We start from the raw sequence: 27449 nt of genomic DNA, 5'->3' as shown, positions 1-27449 counted from the left end.
CACAGGGTTATAAAGCCCACTTTCAAATTTCTGGCCAATTTGAGTTGTTTTTTTACAGTGCTGAAAAAACAAAAGTCAAGAGTAGGCTCGTTTTAACGAAGATCAGCCTTATAAGTACCGTATTTTCCGCACTATAGGGCGCACCGGGTGATAGGGCGCACCCCCAAAAAATAGTTTTTGGTCCTATATCTTCCATACATAAGGCGCACTGGATTATAAGGCGCTACAATGGGAACGTCAACAAAACCGTCAGATAGTTCAGTCAAACTTATTACCCCCTTAACATTCCGAAAGCTTGCAAAGAAGCAAATACGTGTCGTAGACACGTGCGGATGCGGTGTCCGTACGATGTCACTCAAATGCATCGTTCCAAATATCATTCGGAAGGTTAAAGTCTTGGGATTCAAGAAATGCCAACCATTCCTTAGTTTCTATTTTCTTTTTCGCTCGCAACTTTACTGTTCATATGACAATAAACACTTGGAATTGAGTTTAATTTAAAAAAAGACCCATCACAGAAACATCGATATCACTCTGAAACAAGATACTGGGAAAATATATAGCCGGAGTAGCTCACCGAAGTCGTTGTGTTAATAATAATATGCAACCATGGTCCTCTTATATCGGTGAGTGTAGTAAATCCAGGAGAGTAAAATATTTACAAATACAGTACAGAAAAGTAAAATACTGTTTTCTCTATGCCGTCAACCCAACTTGCTATTCACATTCATCTTTTTCGGCCAATTTCAGGTTTTGTTTTGCCCCTTTAGCCTATGCCAGCCTGGAAATGATAAAAAGGATCCGCCCTCTTTACCTCCGAATAACTTTAACCAATAGTGATCGATTCAACTGATGATTGACACATCTTTTTCGGCCAATTGCAGGGTTTGTTTTGCCCCTTTAGCCTTTACTTCCAAATAACTTTAGCCAATAGTGATGGATTCAAATGATGATTGACACATTGGTTAGCCAATGAAACGCCGGTATATAAATCCCAGCATACACCGCGGACTACTTTCGCGTTCGGGGGAAAATCTAGTCGGCGGCTGCTTTCATTAGTTGCAAGACTTTGCGACTTAATATTGATCCATATATAAGGGGCACTGTATTATAAGGCGCATGGTCAGCTTTTGAAAAAAATTAAGACTTTTAGGTGCGCCTTATAGTGCGGAAAATACGGTATGTGTCTTGATCTCAGGGACCTTAACAGGGCCAGCTTTTCTGAGGTCCTGCTCCAAGTAAGGTACTCAGTATGGGCTGCAACAGTGCTCAATCAGGCTGATAGGCTAAAATATAGTTGTAATATAGTATCCTCTTATTTTTTTATTGTTACCCTTCTTATCACTTGGGGCGAGAATATCTCATTTTTAAACTTTTTAACATAATTAAATCTAATAATCCGATTCGCACTTGTGACCAATGGGTGATGTCACAGGAGCATCAGTTGTATATATTGTGACAACGTGAAAGTTTCCTGTATTCCGCTCTGTAGTCTAGACACTGAAGACACAGACTGAAGCGCGCTGTCCTGGTTAAGGTTCCCTTCCAACCTCATGCAATGGAAGTCCATACATTTATAAAAATATGCATATATTACAAAAAATATTTGTATATATTTGAAGAGGAGTGAACTTTGGGGCAGTTTTGTTCTTTTAAGCAGACAATAAAATACTGTATTATCCATTTACCGTATTTTCCGCACTATAAGGCGCACCATGTTATAAGGCGCACCTTCAATGAATGGTATATTTTAAAACTTTTGCCATACATAAGACGCACCCCATTATAAGGCGCTATAAGTGCATGCTGGTTTAAGATCAGGTAATTCTGCAATTTTGTAATAGTAATCCTGTGCAGTCCTTCGAGACATTTTTGTGATTAAGGGCTATTTCCGGTAAATAAATGTGACTTGACTGCAGTAGAGGATGTAGTTACGTTATGCAACCTCTAGATGGTGCCGCACTAAAGGGAATGTCAACAAAACAGTCAAAAAGGTCAAACTTTATTGATAACAAACAAGCTTTTTACAACTCCATTCACTCCCAAAATAAATAAACAGCCGTTTTATTCTTTTCTCTGAGGTAAAGCATTTTCGTGACACATCTTTAACATCTTTGAACAACATCAAGGCATATCATTTTACTTTTCCTCCATTTAGTCAACACGCAAAAAAAAACGTCTGATACTCTTATTTTATTTGAAACGTGCAATCGCAATAAAGTGACACTCGTAATGTGCAAAAACAACAAGTGCAATAAAGCAATAACATAATAACTAAAATGTAAAACGTAAACACACAAAAGAAAAACAAAGATCACTCTATAAGCTCCTCATCGACGAATCCCTCGAATTCTTCTTCTGCAGTGTTCGAACTGACCATCTCAGTGAATGGACAATCCAACACGTCCGGCTCCGTTTCATCAAGGTCGTCATTAATCGAGTTAGTGTCGCTGTTGTTGTCTGGCTGTTCGGGGACAATTCCCGTCTTCTTGAAAGCTCGGACCACAGTTGAGACTGCTATGTCAGCCCATGCATTTACGATCCACTGACAGATGGTGGCGTATGTCGCCCGGCGCTGTCTCCCCGTCTTGGTGAACGTCTGTTCGCCTTCTTTCATCCACTGCTCCCACGCAATACGCAGTCTGGCTTTGAATGCCCTGTTGACACCAACATCTAGCAGCTGGAGTTATTTTGTCAATCCACCCGGAATGACGGCAAGCACTGAATTAGTGTGCTTCACTTGGTTTTTTACACTATCGGTGATATGTGAGCGCATGGAGTCGTAGATCAATAGGGACGGAGCTGTGTGAAAAAAGCCACCCGGTCTCTTCGCATAAATTTCTCACAACCATTCAATCATCTTTTCTTCATCCATCCATCCATCCATCCCTTCGAGTTAGCCTTGATGACTATGCCGGCTGAAAAATTTTCTTTTGGCAAAGTTTTCCTCTTGAAAATCACCATGGGTGGAAGTTTCTGGCCATTAGCGTGGCAGGCGAGAACTACAGTGAAGGAGGATTTCTCATTCCCTGTGGTGCGTACATTCACTGTACGTACTCCCGTTTTATCCACTGTGCGGTTCACAGGAATATCAAAGGTGAGTGGAACCTCGTCCATATTTATGATATGCTCTGGCCGGATCTTTTCTTCAGCAATCTTGTTTAAGCAGTATGTGCGGAAAGTGGCCAGCTTTTCCTCGAAGTCAGCTGGCAGTTGCTGTGAAACAGTAGTTCGAGTACGGATGGATAGATTGCATCTTTTCATAAAACGAAAGCACCAAGTAGGACCACCCCTGAATTCTTTAATATTGCGTTCCTGTGCCAGCGCTGTTGCCTTCATACGTATAGTTATCGTACTGACACTTCTGCTTGCCACTCTTTGTTGAACAACCCACTGTTCAAGTGTCTCCTCTAACTCTGGCCATCTTGCTTTATTGCCACGGAAACTTTGTTGAGTTTTCCTTACTTGGCGGAGCTTATCTTCATCCTTTCTCCACTTCCGTACCATCGATTCATTTATGTTTAACTCTCTCGCTGCTGCTCTATTGCCGTGTTGTGCTGCGTGACTGATCGCCTTGAGTTTAAACTCGGCGTTGTACGCGTGTCTCTTAACAGGAGCCATTTCTTTATACAAATGCACGTATGAAAGAGAATCGTGTTTAATATTTCCCAGTATGCACAGCGCACTTCTTCTACGCGAAAAATTGAGTCGGCGGCTGTTTCTCGTAGTTGCGAGACCTGGCAATTCAATATTGATCCATATATAAGGCGCACCGGGTTATAAGGCGCACAGTCAGCTTTTTAAAAAAAAATCAGATTTTATGTGCGCCTTATAGTGCGGAAAATACGGTACATTGTATGATGTTTGGGTAATTTCACAAACCAATCACCTTATACAAGTATTTACAAGAACAAAAACTGAATAATTACAATAATAATAATAATTTGTACAGTATATTTTAAAACCTAAATGAGGGATGAGACCTAAGTATGAAGTGACTTTCATTAGTTCTTGTATTACCAGCGCCAGAAGGCATACGATGCTGATGTTGAAGCTGACGTTCTGAAGCTCTGCTACAAGGGGCGCCGCATCCATCAAGGGTATGGTCAGCAGCCATGCTGAAACATACATGATGGGCGCCGAGAGGAACGTGCTGATCACCATGCCCGAAGTTACCTAAGCGGCAGCAAAATGAATGTTTACTAACGTACAAAAGATGCTAAAATGCATCAATTGGTAAAGAAATGACATATTTTTACGAAATTCTCAAATTGCAGAAACTCACCACTTCGAGCTCCATGCCATAGTGCCCGGCATAGATAGCCACACTAGGCGCAGTGGGGAAGACGCCATAAAGGAATGCAAAGTTTGACAAGCTGGTGTGGTTGGCACTGGTACTGTTGGCGCCCACGTCTAAAATATCCATCATGTCTTTACAGAAAAGTGGCATCAGCAGACTAAGGGGACAGATTCAACAGTTCAAACTCAAATGTTATCAAACACAATTTAGACAAAAAGGGACGTGATCACTCAAAATATCACTTTGAAATACATTTGCAATTCAAAGTTATCTCATCTCATCTCATTAGCTACACCGCTTATCCTTAGTAGGGTCGCGGGGGTGCTGGAGCCCATCCCAGCAATCATCGGGCAGAGGGCAGGGGACACCCTGAACTGGTTGCCGGCCAATCGCAGGGCACACGGGGACAGACAACTCACTCGCTCAATCACACCTAGGGACAATTTGGACCGGCCAATTCACCTGACATGCATGTTTTTGGAATGTGGGAGGAAACCGGAGTGCCCGGAGGAAACCCACGCAAGCACGGGGAGAACATACAAACTCCGCACAGGAAGTCTGGAACTGGATTTGAACTCATGACAGGTTCCCATGACATGAACTGTGCCGCACAAGCGCTAACCACTGCGCCGCCGTGCTATTCAAAGTTATAGATTTTTTATTTATTTGTTCACATTAGCCTCTTATTGCCCAACAGATATACCTTTGCATACATCCTATATAAATATCTGATAATTAAGAGTTATAAAAGTTCGCTTAAAGCATTTCACACAAAAAATATGCCCGCTTTTACATTTGATATAACATACTTTAAAATTAAATTGTGTTGCTATTAAGCAGACATATTAGTATGTAATCAAATTACCATATTTTCTGAACCGTAAAGAGGCACCGGATTATAAGGCGCTCCTTAAAAATAGTATTTGACAAAATATTTGTACATATAAGGTGCACCGAACTATAATGCTCAATAATTTAAAATTACTGCTAGGGCTGCATGAAAAAAAAAAAAAAAACACGTTAGAAATAAAAAAAGGATTCCAACAAAAACAACTAAAATGAATTGAATTAGACAGAAATAGTTAACGTTTGTAAGAGCATTTTATCGTAATTACAGCTATCTATTTCCAATTTTATCTATCGTATTTTCCAGTCTGTAGGACACACCAAATTATAAGGCGTATTTTCAAAAAGCTGTTATCTGCAAAATATTGTTTCATATATAAGGAGCTCCGAGCTATATAAGGTGCACTAACAAATTTCTGGCAAATCTTTTTTTTTAGTGGTGCCTTATAGTAGAGAAAATACAGTTATGATTATAAAGACAGTCAAAATCAATCATTAAAAAAAATGTAATGTTTCTAGAAGTTTTTTTGTTTTTTTTAAACGATTTGGCCAAATTACTATACTAGTAAATATGGGTAGATAAAAGTTTTAGACTGTTTAATTTAAAAATATCCATCCATCCATTATCTGCACCGCTTATCCCCAGTAGGGTCGCGGGGGTGCTGGAGCCCATCCCAGCTATCTTCAGGCAGTGGGCAGGGGACACCCTGAACTGGTTGCCAGCCAGTTGCAGGGCACAGAGAGACAGACAACTCACTTGCTCATCCACACCTAGGGACAATTTGGACCGGCCAATTAACCTGAAATGCATGTTTTTTGGGGGGATTGTGGGAGGAAACCGGAGTGCCCGGGGGAAACGAACGCAATATGTTATCTAAAAAATTTGGTTATGTATTTAAAAAATAAAGAAATAAATCGGAAAAAAAAAACATCACAAGGATTTCATATTGGTACTGTAAATGCTTAAGTTTATAGTATTTTACCCCATGTCTTGAATCTACTTTTGTCTCAATTTGACTAGATCATATATTACAGCCAACAATAATTGTATCATTCGGATTTAGAATTCTTGTCGAAATTATGAAGACAAAAAAAGTATGTCAATTTCATATTCCATGTATAAAAACGAAAACAATCTAATGTTAAAGTATATTGCGTGAAAAATAGCAATTTGACAAGATCAACATTTAAAAGCATTATTATGATGCATTTTACAATTATGTCATTGTATTTCCAGGATATTTTATGAATAGTATATTAACTGCTACTCACAGTTTGGCAGTGATCAGTAAAATTAATGCGACTCCAGTGTCCCGCGTCAGTTTTCTTAACTGCCCAACCTGCAACACAAATATTAACTCATTGCACTCATGTCCTCCATTAAAATATTTCATCAAGAAGTGAGTGTGAACCAACCATGGTGAGGCCAAGGTAAAACAAAGCAGCCCCGCCAAAAGAGTTGGCCAGGCCATCTATGAACTGCGATAGTACCTCTGGAATTTTTTGCCCCAGAGCAAAGTGTGAGGCAATGCCCACAACCACCATGAACACAACTGGGTTCTTTAATACCTGCAGAGAAAACAGTAGATTTATAGACTGCCAATTTGTTTGGCTACTTTAAACACATTTCCGAAGTTTCTCCTCGGACAGGGCAGTTTTTTTTTCTCCCCAACAAATCTGTTAAAAAATGCATTTCCAGGGTTTCATTTTTAGATAATCAACATCCAGGGTTGGGTCCGTTACTCCCCAAGCCTGCACAAAATTTAGTAATTTTAATCATAAATAGTTTCTTTTGTCTTTTATTAGCATATTTGGTATTGGAGTAATCCAAAAGTAATTGAGAGTAATCAAGTTGAGGTAACCCTACCCAACCCTGTCAACATCTTGCTCAATGAAGAGAGAGTGACATTACATGCCAATGGCAGCCTTTATGTCACCTATGATGGTCAGTAATGCATGCGTGTTGCCGATTATAGCCTCTAAAGTTACAGTCGGTATTGCGAATGCCGGTGTAGCAAATTGGGGCGTCAATAAATTATTTCAATTAATAATTGATTGACTAATCTTTAAAAACAAGTTGAATATTTAAATTAATACCATCCCGCCTTTCGGAGCGCTACATCAGTTTTTGGATAGTTTTATGAGAAGGGATGAAAAACTTTGTAATCAATCTCATAATTTGAAGTTGGCTACATGACAATTTGTGTGAATTATTTGTATCGTTTTAGAGGTTATGATACTCTGACCAACACACATCCGAGTACTTAATGACATCTGAATGATGTGCGTATTAAATAAGAAATTTACTGAGGGAATTTATGAAAACAAGACACTCTGGACCAGGGGTCAGCAACCTTTTCGGTGTGGAGTGCCACTTTCAAATTTCCTTGTAAATCAGTGTGCCACACAAAGATTAATGACTCGCACGATAATTTTTTATATCCAACAGAGCTGTCATTTTACATCAGTCCAAATATACAACATGGATATACATTGAAATCGTATAACTGACCAATTTTATCTTCCACTATTCTTGTTCATCAACAAATTAAAAAATGAATGTGAGCAACATGTGGGAAGGCCTGTAGACATCCATGACTTCAACCATTCTTCATCAACAATGAACTACAATCAAAAAAGAAGTGATATGGACAGATACCATACCATTCATCTATAAAATCTTATTTCAGAAACTATCAAAAATTGTAACACACACACATTAGGACTTTTTATTCAGGAGTTCGTAGAGGGAGGGGGCTGTCAGTCTTTTTACCTGCCAAAATCTGACTCCCCTGCTAATATGGACCCTGTTTGAGATATAGACATGTGACTTCTAGGGTAACCTTCTGTGACATAAATATGTCAGCACAGTGATTTTGAAGAGCTTCAGAACGTTTTTCATAGTATTATCATTATTAATAATAATAATAGTAGTAATAAAACGAACTAGATTTGTCGAACACCAATTCAGTAACACATCACAAAGTGGAGGTATTCCTCTGTAGTTGGATCCCAAAAGGCAAAAAGCATAATAGGTTTAAAGTGTGTCTTACTTTGCAAACAGTATAGCCAGGGAAGTCCGATTTTAAATGTAAAAAAAAACAAAAAACGATTTGTTTACACCGCGGGATCCAATGCAACCAGGGTTTCATTCACGATAAAATACATTACATGTGGCTATTATAGTACATCAAATAGAGGCTATTTGTGTACAATAAGTTGTGATCATGGATATCATAGCGTACATTGATTCGTCTCCGGTCTTGGTGACTTTTACATTCGCGGTAACAAACGCATTTTGTAGAATACGATCGCGCTTTATTGTTTTAATAAACGCGTTATATTAGACTACGATTGCTTAAGCTCAGTAGCCTAGATGGTAAGGCGCCCGCTTTGAGACTGGGAGGTCGGTGGTTCGCGCCTCGGCCGAGTCATTCCTAAGACTTAAAAAGTGGTTGGCGGCGCCCTCTGTTGGCTGCGGCTGCATCGGCTCGCTACAACGGGTCAGGTGTAATCGACATTTCGTTCTGTGTACATTGTTACACAGAATGACAATACAAGGAAATTATTATTATTATATTATTATTAATTGTTTAATTAGCTCGCTTGATTGTTTTGATAAACTTATTATATAGAATGCGATCGCTTTTGTTGGAGCGCAGGAGCATGCGTGTTCACGCGAGGGGGGAGGATTTTTTTTTATGTATCCACCTTTTCAGACTCGTCCTTGAATTCATGTTTATATTTCGTCTCGTAATGACGTTTAACACTTGACGTGCGAGGTACAACAATCTCGAGGCATAATGCACAAACAGCACGGTCATTTTTTTGCACAAAGCCCCATTCGTCTGTCCACGCTGGCTGGAGAGAATGAGATTTTTCCGCTCGAGGAGCCGTCATGATTCGGCTGTCGTGATTCGTTCATTTATCGCGCGCTGCTGTTTCTGTGGGAGGGTTAAAACAGATCTCTCCTTCTCCGCGAGGCTCCACGCAGACACACGCTCACCGTAAAGCCGCTAAACAATGAAAGCGTGCAATGAAAATGTCTAAATTTCAGGTTACAATTCGCATTTAAAAAACAAAACAAAAAAACATCATTACTTTGCCGTACGCTCGCGTGCCACTGCTGGCACGTGTGCCATAGGTTGCCGACCCCTACTCTGGACTAACTCAGGATAACAAATGCAAGGAAGGAGAAAAACATAAGATAAGGTTAACTGAATAAAGGAGAAAAAAACTTTTCTGAACTTGAGTTATGCAGGAGATTCCTACTAACGATATGTGACTGGGTCCGATCTTAAAGAAACCATTACTATCCTTTACACCAATTTATACAACCTCGACCACAAATTACACTGGCTTTGGGAGCGAGAACTGGACATTATCCCATAGAAAGCTTGTGGAAGTAAGTGCAAAGGTAACAGGTTGGAGACGGAAAAAGACCCTTCACGCTCAATTGCTGGTCTTAAACATGAGGTCTATTGCTTGGCAACATAGCAAGATTCAGTGTCCAGACAGCGTGCAGACCTGATGTTCACCAAGCGTGACTTGGCTTCTTTTTCCAAGGGTACGCATATAGCGTCCGGGAATTGAAACTTCCTGAGCAGATTTTCATGACGGAGCGTTAGCTGTTTGCACGGTTAGAAACTATATAGACAAAGGTATACAAGCTCAAAATGAGCTTTTAACTATGACAAAGGTTGACTGTTGCGGTTGGAGACAAAAACAGAATGCTGATGGTTAGTAAAATGCTCCCTTTTCCTTTCAGTGACCAAACTGGCCATTGCTAGGGGGTGGGGGATCATAGCAACGGCTCTAGAAACCTTTTGCCCACTCCCCCACCCTTGGCACTACCAAAGTTTTTCTGTGTTGTTCAATTCTAATTATTTAGCTAATTTTGGATTAAAGAGATAAAGATTCAATTAAAATTCACCCAATTAGCAGATTCTTTATCTAATGAACATTAACGAGGTTTAATTGTCAAAAGTAAACTATATGAGGATTAATCATTGGTAAAAAATAGGGCTTTCACTTATTGAGATAAATTTCTCAAAAGAAACCTTGGCCATGTCATAATACGTGCACAAAAATGAAACACAGGGGCGAAATATATTGTTTTGACAAAAACAGGCTAAACTCCACAGTAAATTTTTGATGTTTCTCTTGAAGCGAACCCCAAGTTTTGTTCAGTGTTCTGCTCAGAAATTAATCTTCAAATGACAGCCCCCAACCCCCAGCCTGAGGAATGCCTTCAGGCTTGGTTCCTGTCTTATCAATACTAAGTATAGAGGGTGTTAAAATAGCACAAATGGGCAATGCTGTATTTGCTATGCCATTTAAAGTAGCATTCCATTAGTTTTTTGTAAATTCATTCAAAGAATTTGCATTCTTCCAGTGATGACGCACCTGTAGGATGACAACCGCTAGGACATTTGACGTGCTCTGCTCAATATGGTTGTCAGTACGTCTCCTCCACCTCTGCACCTCGCATAAAGCAAAGCCGATGGGATTGAGCAGCATGAGGGACACAGGTGCCACTAGATAGATATACTGCAGGTACTCAGGGTATGTGCTTCGATACAAAGCATCCACTAGGGGTAAAACAACTTGTAAGGTATAACTCCAGTGTTATACAGCAAATGTGCCTGTGTTTGACCTCACCTATTGGATAACCCAAGGCAAAGTCATTGCTTTGTGTGGCGAAGATTGCGTACAGTCCTGCTTTGCCGTACCTATTTTCTGGGCTGGCAATCATCAGTGTGAGAAAACACACTAAAGTGAACACTGCCACCTAAAAACAGAGAAAAAAAGTTTCAGTTGTCAAAGATGACTTTATTTCCACGTGGATTTAAGGATGAAAGAGGACAATCATAACTAAGTTGCATTATGTTCCTGGATGGTTGAGAGTTAGAAAGCTTTTCCAATTGTGTGAGGAGCTGTCCCTTTCAAGAAAGAAGGCATTGAAAACCGCTCCCCTTGCCCACATGCAAGGGCATTACAGTACCTTATTTGTTTCACTGTACTTTAGAGTAGAAGCTGACCTTAGCAACTAGGACGCTCCACAGAAAGGACCAGATGACGTCCCCAAACTCCAGCAGCACCATGTTTTTGAACAGCAGCGCAGGGAGGGCAAATTTAGACACAAAGTTGCCCAAACCCTTTGCCTGGTTTTCAGTGATCACGTCAGCCCTGTGCAAGGAGGGAAACATCCTCAAAGACAAAGTATCGCCAGTTCAAGTTTTAGTATATCAACTCGTTCTGGTCTTTGTCATTTCAGTTTCTGGAATGCACCAATCGATCTTTGAAAAGATCCTGCCGCAGCTGCTGATTGGCGCTGAGCAGCAGCTAACAAAAGTAATAATGCACACTGGGGCTGGTGGAGTGGTTAAAAAAAAAAAAAACAATAAGCGAAAATACATGAATTGTCATAACCGTGCAATTTTTTGAAATACTGGTAGTTCATAAAAAATAAATACATAATAGGGGGCTCACGTAGCGGAGCTGCCAAAATTGTCTATTATTTTGCTGCAACACATACCCTAAAAACCTTGTGAATGGCTGGACAAAAAAATGAGAAGAAAAATATTGCGGTTTTGTGACTTTGATTCTCTGTAGTTTGTATTCCTCCTCGGGTTTTGTAGCACTCATTTTCGGTTGCATTACACCAGTCATGACCAAACTCTGGTCTGGGGGGCAGTTTGGGCCCTCTATCAAATATGAACTGGCCCAGGGCCTCTGTCATAAAATTAATATGTGGCCTTCCAGTAATGTTGACTTAAATAAAAATTGCATCAGAAAAAAAAAATCACCATTTCACAAGATGACAGTAGCCCATTAGCCTCCTTGCCCTTGGCTTTCTGTGAGAATTTTAGCCCAACCCATTTCTAACATGGCCGCTGTAAAACAAAAAAAATGATAAAAGGAGAGTTGACCGTGAGGGCCACCGCTTAGCAAGTGGAAATTTTAGTATTTTTTCACTGAAATCCGAAACAATTGTGTCTGCCTGATTTGCCAAGAGACTGTTGCTGTTTTTAAAGATCAAAATATCAAAAAGCACTGCCAGACGAAACATGCGTACTACAAAAAGCTGACTGGAAACCAACGCTGTGAAAAGGTGAAGCAACTGGAAGCTTTCAACAGCACAGCAGCACTTTTTTTAAGAGACCCAGTAAGTCAAATGAAAATGCTACAAAGGCGAGCTATGAGGTCGCCACGGTGGTCACCAAGCACTGCAAACTTTTCCCGGGGAAGACTGTTTCGAGAATGCCTGAATAGTTGGCCCTCACACATTTTCAGCTAACCAAATCTGGCCCGCTTTCTGAAATGTTTGGACACCAAGACAGCGATATCAAGTGGCTTAATATTATACAATGTCCCTTCAAGGGAAATTTGTGATGGTATAATTCACACGTGGAATAATGTAATGAATAACAGACGGTATCGTTCGAAAATAAAAAGAAAACTCACCTGCCAGCTATGTACCCACAAAATATAATGCCAAAGCACTCAAGCAGGGCAGGGAATAACTTGTCGATGGACATATGAGGCACAGCACCAGAACCAACTCCATCAGCTCTTATCAGGGAGCTGTGGGAGATGTTTTTTCCGTGGATGAACACGTATTTTCCGGCAGTCTCCATGGTGGCCGCCGGGGTGCAATGGAGGGGGGTGGAACACCCTGGAGGAAAAGGGATAGCATAAGGTACGCTTGCTTCACCTACGTTAGCCCACTTCAACAGTCAGCCACGGACAGCATGTAATACAGCGTTATGACAAAGTATTGTGTGTTTTTTCTTTTATATAATATTTAAGAGCGCGTCGTAACAGAAGCTACCTTGTTGTTAGATACATTTGCAGATGCATGCTAAAAATATAAAGGAAGGTCCAGCCACGCCGAAGTTCACAGCGTTGGTTTAGCTCACTTTTAAACAACTGATATGTTTTTTACATACAAATACATCCATTTAGAGGTTATTACGCTTACCTCTGCAAGCTAAATTACCGTTTTATCCATAAAACGCATCACTTGATATGAAGGTTTGTTGCCTGTGGGAAGGGTAGCAGTAGAGATTTCTGAAACTGACAGCTAAAGTGACTGACGGGTGAATGAGCCAATCAGCAGTGAGTATCGGGGTTCATCACTGTTCATTGGATAGAGACGACACAGGGGCGTGGTGAGTGGTGGCGATGGATCATGTGATATAGAAGGATGGGAAAAGTGGATTAAAAACAACATGATCAAGCAGTTTAAATGTTGCTTTCATATGTAATCGGACTTTCGACAACGAGAACCCAGATGACCGATCATTTTTACCACATGTGTCAAACATGCAGCCCACGAGCCGAATCAGGGCCACTAAGGGTTTTAATCCAGCATGTGAGACAACACTCAGAGAAGCACAAGAGAAAAATGTGCTGCAGTTTGAAATATGTGCACTTGATGTTGAAATAGCTAGGCGCCACTTGCAAAGTCACTGAAGCTGTATCACTGTCTCTCTTAGTCTCTTTCTTTTCCATGCACTTTTTCTCTCTCTTTCTTTCTCTCTTTATTTCTCTCTCTCACTCTTTCTCATTCTTTTTCTCTTTTCTCAGTCTTATATATATGTGTCTCTCTTTCACTCGCTTTTTCTTTTCTCTCTCTCTAGCTCTTTCTCTAACCATTGGTCTCTCTCTTTCCCTTTTCTTTTATCTCTTCCCTTCTCGCTTTCTCTCTCTTTCTCCCTCTCTATCTTTTTTCCCTTTCTTATTTAAATTGCTCTCTTTCTCTTTCAATGTATATATATATATATATATATATATATATATATATATATATATATATAAAAATTTTCTCAATGTCAGTCTTTCTTTCTCTTCCTTTTCTCTCTTTTTCCTCTCCCGCTTGCTCTTTTGTTCTCTCATTCTCTCTTTCTTCCCTCTTTCTTTCTTCAGACCTCTCTCTCTTTCTCTGTCAATGTCTCTTTTCTCTCTGTCTTTATTTTCTCTCTTTTTTCATTTTTCTGTTTATTTTCCTATTTCTCTTTCCGTCTCTCTCTTTCACTCTTTTTTCTCGCTTCTTTGTCTCTCTATTTCTCAATCTTGTTCTCTCTCTATATCTTTGTGTCTCTCTCCCCTCTTTTTTCTTTCTCTGATTTATCTTTCTTTATATAACTGTGTCTATATGCATGTCAGGTTTATCGGCCCGTCCAAATTGCCCCGAGGTGTGATTGAGCGAATTAGTTGTCTGTCTCTGTGTGCTCTGTGACTAGCTGGCAACCAATTCAAGGTTTCTCCTGCCCACTGCCTGAATATAGCTAGGAAAGGCCCCCATGACCCTACTGATGACAAGCGGTGCAGATAATGGATGAATGGGTTCTCAAGCAGTCTGACTTCAGGGCCCGCCATTCTAGTCAAATCATATCAAGTCATGTTTATTTGTATAGACTTTAATCACAAGGAGTCTCAAAGGGCTGCACAAACCACAGATTATTTCAAACCACAGACTATTATTACACCATCCCCTGACCTAAAACCTACATGAGGGCAAGGAAAAACTCAAAAACCTCAACATGAGGAAAATGAAGAAACCTTCCATGATGACCAGGCTGCAACGGATGTTGCGATAACAAATAACACACAGATATTGTCAACATGAAATATAGGTTATCCATAAGCTATAGAATAGAAGTGTGTTTTAAACTTAGATTAAAACATTTCCACTGAGGTTGCAGATCGAAACCTCAGGGGGAAGAGCATTCCACAGGACTGGGGCACGAATGGAGAACGCTTTCGAACCTGCGGATCTCTTCTTGGCTCTTGGGATCACCAGTAAACCAGCATTTTCAAAGCGAAGGCTCCGGACCGGAACATAGGGGGACATTAAATCTGAAAGATACGAGGGAGCAAGTCCATACATGATTTTGTATAATACCAACGGAACCTTAAAATCACATCCTACCTGAATTACAAGCCACAGCCCAAATCAAGAAAATAATTCCACCACTCAAATGTATTGGGTGAAATGATTGTGCAGTTTCAACCATATATGCTAGAATATATTTACATTTTTATAAAAAAAAAAAATGACAAGAAAAACGACTTCAAGTATTAACGTTCCTTTAATGCTCAATAACTGCATTCTAACGGAATCAAAAACCTTGTGTTCAGGTTGCCATGCAATAAAACCAGGGCGTAAGTAATTAAAAAGAGCTGACAATTTTTAATTATCTAATAAGTATTAATGGACAAAATATTGTGATTCAGATATTTTTAGGCCAGCAGAGAAAGCTTCGAATACCCTGACTGGTAAATACTAAAAAAACTGTGTTTTAAAGATAATTAAGCAGCACATTAGCTGTAATACTAACCTGAGTTTGGGGGAATTCGTGGTAGAACATGTGTTTTAGATATATAGATAAATACTTTATTCATCCCCGCAGGGAAATTCACAAAAGTTTTGCTTGTTTTTCTTTGCTTAAGACTACTTCAGGCTTTCGTGCACAAAACACACAATCTTCAAAATGAGAAAGTCCTTATCTCATGTCAATATTTCGCTGTGTATGCGTTTTGCCATGCTTAACGCGTGCAAACTAAATTTACAGGTCTTTTTAGTGATGTGAAACGTCGGGTGTTAACTCACATTTGCAAGGCATTGTCACCATCTACTGTCAAGGAATAATAATTGACCCTCGGTTATTTTATTTTCTGAGCGTTATTTTGCCAAAGCAAACGCCAGTTGAAAAAAATGGTAAATGGTCTGCATTTATATAGCACTTTTCAAGTCAATGAAGACCTAAAGCACTTTTCAATGTGCTTCACACTTACCCATTCACACACACTCACACACCAATAAACACTAATTAACCCAACTGCAATAGCTTTTTCAAACACTTTTTTCTTACATTTACCTTTTTTTTCAGATTTTGACAGATAACATAGTAGAGAAAGACAGACCGATTGGTTATGATATAAATCAGGTATCAGCAAACACAGGTCAGATATAAAATCACTTTTTATTTATTGACGACAACATTTGTTTAATTGTCTCAGGTCCTCTTTGTATTGTTAATACGTGCATATTGTAAACTAAAAGAAAACATTTAATACTGCAGAGTTTCGGTAAGAACAATTTTAACACTTGTGTTAGCCATGCAGGTGCATACAGTATACAAGTTCTTCATTGTAAATACAGGCACTTTAAAAAAAAATATATCTGTGCTGCCGTGGCGGCCAAGTGCAAAATCATCTAAATCGTAGAAATAAATTTAAGACTGTGAGATCTGTTGAATATTTAACCAAATAAGTACCATTCAGAAGTGCACAGAAACAAGTAAACATACTGTAAAGGCACGGATGGCTGTTGGTAAAATCGAACATTGCATTTCCCCGATGCAGCAGCAGTGGCAGGGCAATCTAGAATCATTCGCACTTTTTGGAACCGAATACTCAAACAAACTAGATGTAATACACTTTATACAAGGCACTTATAGATTCCATGGTTTTCTCCTTAAGGCACAACATTTTAAACATTCAAAACCTTTAAAAAAGAAAAAGGTAAAACCCCTGAGGAAGCTGATTGATTGACTGCTTGTGACATTCATTTTGTTTGCCCACTAAAGTATTCAAGATTAGGAAGCATGGAATTTTAAGAAGAATAATCCATTCAATTTTAATTGTCAACTCTTGAAATGTTTTATACTAGCTCTTGTTGTACACGTTCTCAGCTCCACTTTGCAGATCCTCTTCACCTAGGCACAGGAGGAAGAGGGGGTGCCCCTCTTTCCTTTCTCCCCGAGCCTGCAATGAAAAATACAAATTTAAAGAAAAAAAACAAGGTGTGCTCGTCATATTATGAGTGAGAAAAACGTGACCTTAATGGTAACATTAACGTTGGAAGATAACATGGTTGCTGAACCTTTCGAGTCGCAGGATACATTGGTTTGAAAAAAATTGTATAGGGTCTGGAGGAAAAATAGTGGTAGATTTATTGATTTCTATTTTTGTATATGTTGATCCCTCTGCAATACATGATGGGAAAAAGATCAGATCAGACAATCCATATTTTCTCGTTAGCAGTTACTTGCACAAGTTATCTTTTATTGTATTTGTATTTATAAATGGACTTTCCAAACTGTTTGTGAAACTTTCAAAATATACAAAAAATGATGTTATTTTAGAATAAAAACTTAAAGACAATAAAAAAAAATCTCTTTTAGAAGCACTAAATTTGATCATATGCATTGAAACATTCAATGCAATAGGGCTCCATGGGGAGCAGAAGTTTCAGCCGCTCTGCCCCCCAGCTCCGGAACTCATTGCCGCCTGACCTCCGAAATTATGCGACCCTGTCCACCTTCAAATTCGGACTCAAAACTCACCTCCTCAGACATGCCTATTCTTCACCATATGCCCCTTTTAACTATAATGTGTTTAATTGGCTATTCATTACTTGCTCGTTTTACTCTTGTTTTTACTCTTCGTTTATTATTGTGTCCTACTCATATGTACAGTGACCTTGGGTGTCCTGAAAGGTGCTTCAAAATACAATGTGTTATTATTATTATTAGTGTTTTATTGTATGATATTAATATCTTGATAAATTGATTTTAAAAAGCATATCCAGAAACATGTAGCCAGCTATTTAAATGGTGGCCATGAGTGCAAAATATAATTTATACAACGGTCACACAGGATAAGACATCAAAATAACACCTTTTTAACTTTTTCTTTTAACATATATGTTAGCATTTTATTAAATGATTGATTTAATGATTCAAAAGTCTTTTTCACTTTTTATTTTAATTTTGTGAAAATGTTAACCTGAAATGAGGAACTTCTGGGTTAGATTTTATACATATTAAAGAAGGGAACTAAAGCTGCTATGAACTTCTGCAAAAACATCACATTGGTATCTTTTAATAATGTATTTTTTAATACAGGTGCTAACCTTTAATTTCCAAGTTAAGAGAGACATCCACACACCACACGTGAGTGTATTACTATTGTCCTAAACGGTGCTTCCGTGACTTCTATTTTGACTGAAATAACATCCTGATGAGTAATTTTTCATATTTTCCATGGTTGAGAAATGGCAGTCATTAAATAAAGCCACAGTGGGTGGTTTGCTTTGGGAGCTTTGGGCTGGCTTTAGCAAAAATCGGTGGACATATTTAAAACTGCAAGTTATTGTACGATGTTATGGGGCCTATTTTCTCAGCATTGCCTTGCGGGTGACATTTTTTAATTGTGTGTTTTGTAATCCATGTGAGTGTAATCGTATTGCCTTAAACACTGCGTCCGTTACTCCTATTTTAAATAAAATAATATCAAGAGGGTTGATTCCTAAAATGTCTGGTTGACAAATGGTAGTGAGCAAATACAGCTTTTGAGTTGCCCTTACATTTGGCGACATCCAGTGGACACAATCAAAACTGCAGGTCATTGTTTGAGAGCTCATTTTTCTCTTGTGCTTCTATCAGCTGTCTCACAGCCAGGATTAAATCCGTTGGCGGGCCTTGTCCAGCCTGCGCGGTGCAGTTTGCCCACCCCTGATATAGAATATTACATCAATTATATAAGTGCGCTGACCTCTGCCATCAGTCTTGCTGATCTTGCTGGGGTACGTCTTGTGGAAGTGCTGGTAGGGTTCAGGAGGAGGCAGGTCCGAGACAGGATGGAAAGTGAATCGAGCCTCCCATTCATCTACAAAAATGTGGGAAGCCGATGCAACCCAGACATTATTTTACAGCGGAATGTCGCAACAATGAGCAGTTATGACCTCTAACCTTTTATCTGGTTGTGGTGCGAGTTTTGGAAGCCGTTGCCCATGGGTGGCGGTGGCGGCGGTGGAGCGCCTCCACCACCTGGCCGTTCCAATGGTCTGTCCGGGGGTAGAGGGGGTCTACTTCCGGGTCCACTCCGTGGAGATTCCGATCCTAGACGCCCGATTGGAGAATGTGCTGGCGATGACCTCATGCTTCCCAGGCTACGACTTGAGGGGGGTGGTGGGGGTAGAGGGCCTGCGGTATCAACAATGGATGGTAACTTCAATAGTAAATATAAAAAATAGGGCTGCGATGATGAGTGGACGTCGACAAATATTGATAACAGAAATAGTTAACAATGAATTACATTGCCAAGTATTGTCGCCAGACACGTTTTTCCAACAGAGAGCGAAATCTTTACACGAATATAATATCTGCTGAGAGTCTCGCATGTGCAATACCCAATAGCGTCTCTGTCTGGAGTAGTAACATAATCAGAGAAATGGTGGCTCACCATCAACTATACGTACCAAAAGCAGAAGTTTTGTGAGCATTTTAGCCTGGATACGGCAAATAAAAAGACCACTTGTGAAATATGTTCATTAAAACATTAAAGCTAAGAATTGACATAAGGTGGAATACTGAAAGCTAGCTTGAGGGCCGAAGGATAAAAATTACCTTTGAAATGTATTCAACTTTGGTTCTACTAGACCTTTATGTTACGGCTTACAGCAGGGGTTTCGGAACATTTTTGACCCAAAGAGCCATAAAAGCGAAACTATTTTAATCTTTGTTGAAAAAGAGCCACACCATATATTTTAAGACAAAATTTAACAAAACCACCAAACCAACTCTCCAGACAAAAACTAAAAATCTATGAAATTATAATTATGCCAGAGCCCGTGTCCCATATTAATATGAATATACAACTTAAAATGAATCTTCCTCCCGCAGTTACTTAAGAGTGCTGAGGCTCGTCATTTTCTCCTCACACAATTGTTTCAAAAGACGGTGCGGTAAAATTATTTTGTAAAAATGTCACAATATACTGCAACCGAGTATACCAACAATTTACCTTCAGTGCAGAAGGTATGTGAGGAGTGCACTTGCCCTGCGTATAGCTCTGCCCATTTCTACCCCTCACCCAATCAAATTGCTCGAGGTTCTTTGCTAGAGATTCTGGGTATTTTAAGTTTATTATGTGGCTTTTCATCATTAAGTGTCTCAACAATGAACATTGATTGTTATGGTAGGTTCCATATAAAGGACGATATAGCGATTTACAGCCAAAACAGTAGTTAAAATAGTGTCCTATATATACTGGACTGAACTCATTCAAAATTTGGACATGTTTCTGCTTCACACAGTCGACAAGCGGCACCATATCTAACAATACATTAGGTAAATGCACCAAATCTGTTTTATCTCCGAGTCATATGTACTCATGAAAGGAGCCATAGGTTCCTGGCCTAACATATCTATTTTTTAACATGATCATAAATACAATTATTTGCCCACCTGTGCGCCCTGAGGATTGGTTTCTTCCAAAGGACGGTGGCCTCCCATTGGGTGGTGGTGGAAGAGGTCCAGTCCGTATATGGGGTGAAGATCCACAAGTGCTGTAAGTGAGTGACAACAATAGATGAGAGCAGCCATGAGATTTGAGCACAAACTGCAGGACACACTTATTCAATCACTCCAGGGTATAACCTGCTTCCTTGAAAAATTATTTCTTAGCACAGGTTGTTTTGATTTTGTACCTAAGCGAAGTGTTCCTCTGTGGTAGACGAGGCGTGCAGCGGTCATCCCCTACAGCGGGTGTTGGCGGCAAAGGAGGAGGGCCCGGTCGCCCTGGTGGGAGTGGTGGCACGCTGCCTCCACCGCGGGAAGATGCTGGAGAAGCTGGCTTGGCGTTAAGAGCAGAAGGTGGCGGAGGGGGCATGTCCCGGGGCATGGACGGCCGATGCCCTCCGATCGGGGCTGGTGGAGGTGGGGGGCGCTCGTCAGAAAAAGAGGGACGCCCACCTGGGGCTGGAGGTAAGGGAGGTCTACTATTGTTCAATGGCTGTGGGGGAGGTGGCAAGGAGAAGCTCTGCCTCGAGGAGCCACCTGGAGGTGGAGGCAAGGACCCGTGTCGCCCCGGAGGAACATTAGGTGGTGGAGGTCCAGATGAAGGGCTGAATCTAGCTCCTGGAGGGAGGGATGGAGGCAACCCCCTGAAGTTTTGGTTGGGTCGAGGTGTGTTGGGGATGGGAGGGGGGCAACCACCTGGATTGTCTTGCCTCTGCGAAAGATTTGTGCGAATCTTGAAAGGATCAGGAGCCCCACCGCGGACTACGGAGGGTGTGCTTGGAAGCTTTGGAGGACCAACGGAGCCCCCAACAAAGGAGCTAGGGCTTCCACCAAAGCGACTTGGGGGGAGCGCCGGTCCTCTGCTGGGTCCAGTGTCTGGAAGAAGACAACATTAACTCAAGATTTTGCATTGTTTTTATTTTTTTTCGGTGTGAGTTTTTACCCCCTGAATCTCTGGTAGCTGCTGAGCGCAGTTTTGGCATCCCACCCGCAAAGAGGCCTCCTAAACCAGGAGCACTACCACTAAATCCTCCACCAGAACCTCCGGCTCCACTTGAACCTCCACCTGAACCAGCATCCCCTCCTCCTTTGGGTTCTGGAATGCAAGCAGGTCCTTTTGAAATGTTCAGTGTTCTATATTTCCTTAACAAGTACCATTTTTTCCCCATTGAGGTGCCCCCCAAAAATAAATCTTTCTTCATATGTTTTTCATACGTAAGGCTGGACTATCACACTATAGTTACTCACGGTTCAAGAAACACTGATTTCCATACTGCATTCTGATAGGTTAAACAGTCTCTCCACTTCTTCACCTGTGTGTCAATGACATCTTGGTTTAGTATGTATACGTACAGAAAAATAACTTGTATCGTATTATCTGTTTCTGTCTTCGCAAAGCTATTGATGCACTGGTAAAGAAGTGGAGAGACGGTTTAACCCTATCAGAATGCACTGTGCAGTTTGCTTTTCTTGCCAGGCAAGAAATAATAATGTTATGATGAAATAAGCTCCAATGCCTTTTCGTGGGTCATTTGTACCACAAGAAGTTTAAGTGTGTACACTCTGACCTCCAAGACACGGGTTCTAATACCTTTGCCTACAATGTATTATTTTAGGTGTTTTAGGTCAATTGTTTTCAGTCAATTATCGTGCAGCCAATTTCTTACTGTCCAGCTGAGGTCCACTCCGGTCATTGGTGACCGTTTTTTTGAGTCTGGTTCCTTTACAAATGTCGGACAATAGAGCGTTGCGTCCCTTTTGCTCCCCTCGACTGGGTTTCTCCGTGTTGGCCTGCGACTGCGGGAACAATTACGTTACGGCATGTGACACGAGAGAAACATTATCACATAAATTTAAGTACCAGGGTGGGAGGAGGCGGGGGTCCCGAGGGCGGAGGGGGCGGCGGAGCAGGCATCTTGTTTAGGCAGTCGTCACCGGACGCTGCACCCTGGTTAACAGGCAATTGAACACAGAGAAAAAAAAATTTATCCATGCACTTAAAGTATGAAGAGTACTTTAGACTAGGGCCGCAACTAACTATTTTTATTCATAATCGATGAATCGGTCGATCATTTTTTCGAATAATCAACGAATTGGATTTCTTAAAGACATTTTTAATTTCCTCGTCTTTATTCAAATATTGAAGTTTTGCACAGATTGAAAATTAGTGCACAAAATGATAGAACATTCTATCGTATAAAACAATGAAAACAAATGTCAAGTGTCAGTTAATTTGACAATAAAAAAAGATTCATACAAATATATTCTATACACTTACAAATATGTAAGATACTGTTTTTCTACCACCTTTCCAAAGATATTATATTTGAAAATATCATACTATCCAAAAAAAGAAAGAGCAAAACATTTTATTTTATTCATAGAAAAAAATTGTTATCCCAAAAAATATATATCAAAAATGTAAACAGCCTTTTCAAAATGTTATCAACGAAATTGTTCTTTGGTCAAATCTTTGAATACGATAAACATTGTCAATATGAAATCAAAATATAAGATGCTTAAAAATTTGCCTTTTGTGTAGAGATAAACGTGCAATTTATTTTCTTTTTCCATTATTTATTCCATTTACTTATTTTTTAGATTTTTCTTCTTTGTACTTCTGCAGCACTTTCTGTTCCCTTGAAATATCTAACTTATTTTCATTATAAAACAGTCAAACACTACAAAGTTGAAACTTTCATGTGAATTTAGTTTGTAATGATACAATAATACACAATGTTCAATGAAAAAAAAAGACTTCAAAAAATCTTTTTCTTTGTACTACGACTCTCAACACTACAAAGGAATTGTGTGCACTCTTATTTGCATCAATTTAATATACTTAGTGTCTCAAAAATAACGTGATACAACTAATCGCTTATCTAATTAGATGCATTGGCTTTTAATAATTGATGTTAACCGATTTAATAGATAAGGTTGCAGCCTTACTGTACACGGGTCTTTCTCAACTGGTGGGACGCTACCCACTTTTGGATCACGGGGCTTTGCCTTGGCAAAAGAATGCTAACCAAAAAAATACTTGATGGTCAATTACACTACTGAACAGTAGATGGCGATGATGCCCTTAAAATGTGAGTTAACAAAAGCTATTTCACACCTCAGAAAACAACTGTTAAGTTTGTTCACACATGTTGAGCATGGCGAAACGCAGATACAGCGAAGAATATATGAAAGATGGATTTTATTATCTTGAAGACAAAGGAAAACACAAAACCATAGTGAAATTTGTGCAGCGATGTGCTGGAAACGTGCTGTAAAAACTGAAACGGAGTTTGGTAAGAAATAAGAACAAAGTCCACCTCTGTAGTACTTGGCAGTTTAAGACCTGGCTACACCACAAAAGGGTCTTACTACTTCATGCTTGAACCAGGAACATGCCCTGTGTGCATCTTACCAGGTGGCACATCATATTGCGAAGTTAAAAAAATAATTTGAGCGGCTTTATAATATATGAAACTCAGTAGTTTCACTCTACTCTACTTTATTTAATTTATTTTTCTCTGTATTTCAACAGCACTTTCTATTCACTTGAGACTAATTGGATTTTTGTTTGTTTGGAATGATGAAATGTTCTATTTAAAAAGCATTTAAATTAAAAAAAACGTTTTTATTTCATGTTTTTTTCTTGTGAAATCTGATAATAATGGCTGAAGATGCTGAAGTGAAGCATTTTGGATTTCATTAAAAACACAGCTAATTGAGAATTAAGGCAACAGTATTTCTTATAGTTGTTTTACGTGCTCTGGTCATTTTGTTTTGTTTTTAAACGTGGAATAGTTTACAATCTCTTGTTTTAACTACACAATTCTTTCATTAAAGTGGATTTTTTTTTTTGCGGATTCTAATTAGTGTGCGATGGTGGTTCCTGAAGTTGGAAGAGTAAGAACCATTGTTCTCGACTGAAAAACCTCCAGTAAAACAATTTGAACAAATCATATTTTCAGGAAAGCGTACAGTGTTTTGCTTGCAGATAATTTGAGTACATTCTTTTTTAATTATTGTAAGATTATCATTATATACAATAACTCATTTATCCTGATTTTATATATAATTATTCGTAGTAAAATGTTCTCATTTTACTAAATGGACTTAAAAAAATTATCTGCCCGTAAAAATCTAGCATCAATGTATTTTTTGTATTGAATAAAGTGCAAACAATTCAAAAACAAAGGGAAAATATTTCGTAACCATTATAACAGGTATACCAAAATGTATCAATTTATTTTCTTATCAAATTTATAAAATATGTTTATGGCTTATCTGGGATGGGTACCAGCACTCCAATGACCTCACTGAGGGCAAGAGACTGATAATTGAATGAAATATGTTAATTAAAATTATTTTATCACTACCGTAAATTCCGGACTATAAGTCGCTACTTTTTTCCCAAATGTTCAGCCCTGCGGCTTATTCAGTGAAGCGGCCAATTTATGTAATTTTTCTAGCGGCCGCTTATGATTTAGACCGGTAGAACACGTGCGTCGAGGTCTTCAACTTCTTAGCTTATGCAAAACTTGTCTATATGACCAAGGTTCTTTCAGATGGCGAGAAGACGCCTCTCATAGCGACAGTTATAGAGAGGGAGATGAGGACGGTATACCGTGAATTTGACAATTACGGTATGCTTATTTAACAGATATGTTTGATGCGTTGCGAGCATATTCATAGTAGCGTGTTGGTACCTTTCAAAGGCACGGTTTGGGATGAAAGTTATATTATTATTATTAACGCTTTGAAAACTCTCTCGGTGTACCGTCTTTCTTTGTAAATATGTGTAACCATGTATAATATGTATTTGCAACTGTATATTTTTGTAATGTATTTATTTTTATTTATTTAAGACACATGCTGATTTTCACGGGCGAATAAGAAAGAAGGGGCAGAGCAAACGCGGGCTGATGGGAACTGGGGACGGGTAAGGGTGAGTGTTTGTGAACGCAGGAGACAATAGTGGATATATATTTTTCCCACCCTTACCTTTGGAAATATACACTTTTTTTTCCTTGGATTACTTTCAACGGGTACCCCGACTCTGCAGGTCTGCATCAAATGATAAGTAGCTTGCTCTGTTCACTCCTAGTATCGGCCCGGAATAGCAGTACCTCTGGGAACGGTGCAGTAACACTCATAGAGTCCTGGCGCTTTGGCTCGGATCTTGACTTAGTTCCCTGACTGGACACAAGTGTCTCGGCCCATTGGCTTAGAAATGTATCATGAATAAACTGATAATAGATAATGGATGATTGCTTAAGGTTATAGGTTAATAAACCTAAACAAAATACCCCGTTTATAAAAATGTTCAATCAAAATAAATCCATTATTTAATGTGGAAGCATGCGGCTAATATACCGGTGCAGCTTGTGTATGTACAAAGTCGGTTTTCCTCCCGAATTGCGGTGGGTGCGGCTTATAATCAGTTGCGCCTTATAGTCCGGAATTTACGGTATATGATGTTAGCAGCACAGTTCTGAGGTCATGGGTTTAGGTCTGAGGTCATGGGTTCAAATCCAGCTACCAGCCTCCCTGTGTGGAGTTTGCATGTTCTCCCCGTGCTTGCGTGGGTTTCCTCTGGGCACTCCGGTTTCCTCCCACATTCCAAAAACATGGATTATCAGGTTAATTGGCAGGTCCTAATTGTCCCTAGGTGTGAATGAGCGAGTGAGTTGTCTGTCCCTGTGTGCCCTGCGACTGGCTGGCAACCAGTTCAGGGTGTCCCCTGCCCACTGCCTGCTAGGATGGGCTCCAGCACCCCCGCGACCCTACTGAGGATAAGCGGTGCAGATAATGGATGGATGGATGGATATATGATGTTATTTCTCTTATTTTTTCCACCTTATAAATATGACTTTATTATTACGTTTTTTTTCTGGAGAAGAAATATCCATTCAATTATTAATTATTTGACTTCACTTATTATCATTTTGGTTGTTGTGGAACCTTAGTCCAGTAGTTAACATTGTTATGGTAACACAATCCTCTCCCTCGATTAAATCCACACTTCTGTAATAAGTGGACAAACCGCATGTGCACGACAGTATTCATTCTACTGCTCTTCTGAGCTTCACAGGGTTTTGTACACCCTTTACATGGCCAAATTCAAGCACTTCTTAAGGACATTCAAAGCCAATTTTCCAATTTCCCCACTGCAATTAAAGAAAAAAATCAAGTGTAAATCATGTATTTTGAAGAGCCACAAAAATATATGCGATGTATAATTTTGATTGTGCATTTATCACGACTATCAAGACTATTAGAGCTAGAGTAAATTGGGAATTTATTCATTTTTGGTACAAATCTCTCCTCATTTAGGTGTTGGGTAAAAATGGTAGTTTCTAGTTTAAAAATTCAGTTGCAGTAAGTTCTTTCCATTACCATTTACGACTGGGACTTGTTACCTTAGGTTTTTGCATGACTCATAATAAATCTGTAATATTGATTCTTAATCCTTGAATATTTTATAGTGCCCTATTTAGGTGTGGCATCCACCTGTCCTCTTGGGCGCAACCTCTCGGTGCTTCACAGGACATTGCCGTACAAACTAATGCCAGTTGCAGTTAATCATGAGAGAAGAAGAAATCTAATAGCATACTGAGGCCACCAAAGCAGTGTCAGCATAATTTTCAAGCAGACTAGTTGTGAAAATGGCAACAATTTTTAGCATTTACAAGCACTTCATCCAAAATTCTAACATTTTTTTATACTTGAAAACACAACATTAACTTTCACGCATTTTGTAGGATTTCAAGCACCCATATGAACCCTGGCTTGAACTTAATCAAAAAAGAAGAAATGCTATCTTGTCAAGAAGAAAAGTCAAAAAATATTATAACTAAAATGATCCTCCTGGAAGGGCGATTACCTCATGTGCGGTCCCTGCTCAAGGTTTCTTCATTTTTCACATGGAAAGGTTTTTGAATTTTAATAGTCTATAGCTTGCCTCTATCTGTGGTCTGCAAAGCCCTTTGAGA

General features: G+C 39.5%; 2 protein-coding genes across 5 annotated transcripts in view; both read right to left on the bottom strand.

The window, feature by feature from the left end:
• The window catches only part of LOC148353570 (lysosomal cholesterol signaling protein-like), a 28299-nt gene extending 15051 nt beyond the window's left edge, over positions 1–13248 (bottom strand). For both annotated transcript variants that reach the window (XR_015852390.1, XM_088350668.1), the window contains exons 1-9: positions 13131–13248; positions 12614–12824; positions 11188–11335; positions 10808–10937; positions 10553–10737; positions 6563–6715; positions 6419–6486; positions 4286–4457; positions 4021–4176 (exon numbers count right to left, since the gene is read on the bottom strand). Coding sequence is in view for 1 of the 2 variants with exons in the window: in XM_088350668.1 (XP_088206794.1) it covers positions 4021–4176; positions 4286–4457; positions 6419–6486; positions 6563–6715; positions 10553–10737; positions 10808–10937; positions 11188–11335; positions 12614–12786 (1185 nt within the window). In the remaining variant the exon portion in view is untranslated. The remainder of the gene's footprint in view (positions 1–4020; positions 4177–4285; positions 4458–6418; positions 6487–6562; positions 6716–10552; positions 10738–10807; positions 10938–11187; positions 11336–12613; positions 12825–13130) is intronic.
• A 2870-nt stretch (positions 13249–16118) lies between these two features.
• Positions 16119–27449, bottom strand: part of LOC148353569 (WAS/WASL-interacting protein family member 1-like) — a 29928-nt gene continuing 18597 nt past the window's right edge. For 2 of the 3 annotated variants that reach the window (XM_088351775.1, XM_088351774.1), the window contains 8 exons: positions 22322–22408; positions 22128–22257; positions 21404–21556; positions 20649–21336; positions 20407–20507; positions 18910–19143; positions 18713–18826; positions 16119–16921 (listed from right to left, as the gene is read on the bottom strand). In XM_088351775.1, the coding sequence (XP_088207901.1) occupies positions 16869–16921; positions 18713–18826; positions 18910–19143; positions 20407–20507; positions 20649–21336; positions 21404–21556; positions 22128–22257; positions 22322–22375 (1527 nt within the window). In that variant the 5' untranslated portion in view covers positions 22376–22408 and the 3' untranslated portion in view covers positions 16119–16868. The remainder of the gene's footprint in view (positions 16922–18712; positions 18827–18909; positions 19144–20406; positions 20508–20648; positions 21337–21403; positions 21557–22127; positions 22258–22321; positions 22409–27449) is intronic. The other variant, XM_088351777.1, reaches the window with a different exon arrangement.

Source organism: Urocampus carinirostris, chromosome 13 (assembly GCF_059441175.1).
Source record: "Urocampus carinirostris isolate Australia breed hairy pipefish chromosome 13, RoL_Ucar_1.0, whole genome shotgun sequence".
Taxonomy (NCBI): domain Eukaryota; kingdom Metazoa; phylum Chordata; class Actinopteri; order Syngnathiformes; family Syngnathidae; genus Urocampus; species Urocampus carinirostris.
This window is presented reverse-complemented; position numbering and strand designations above follow the sequence as displayed.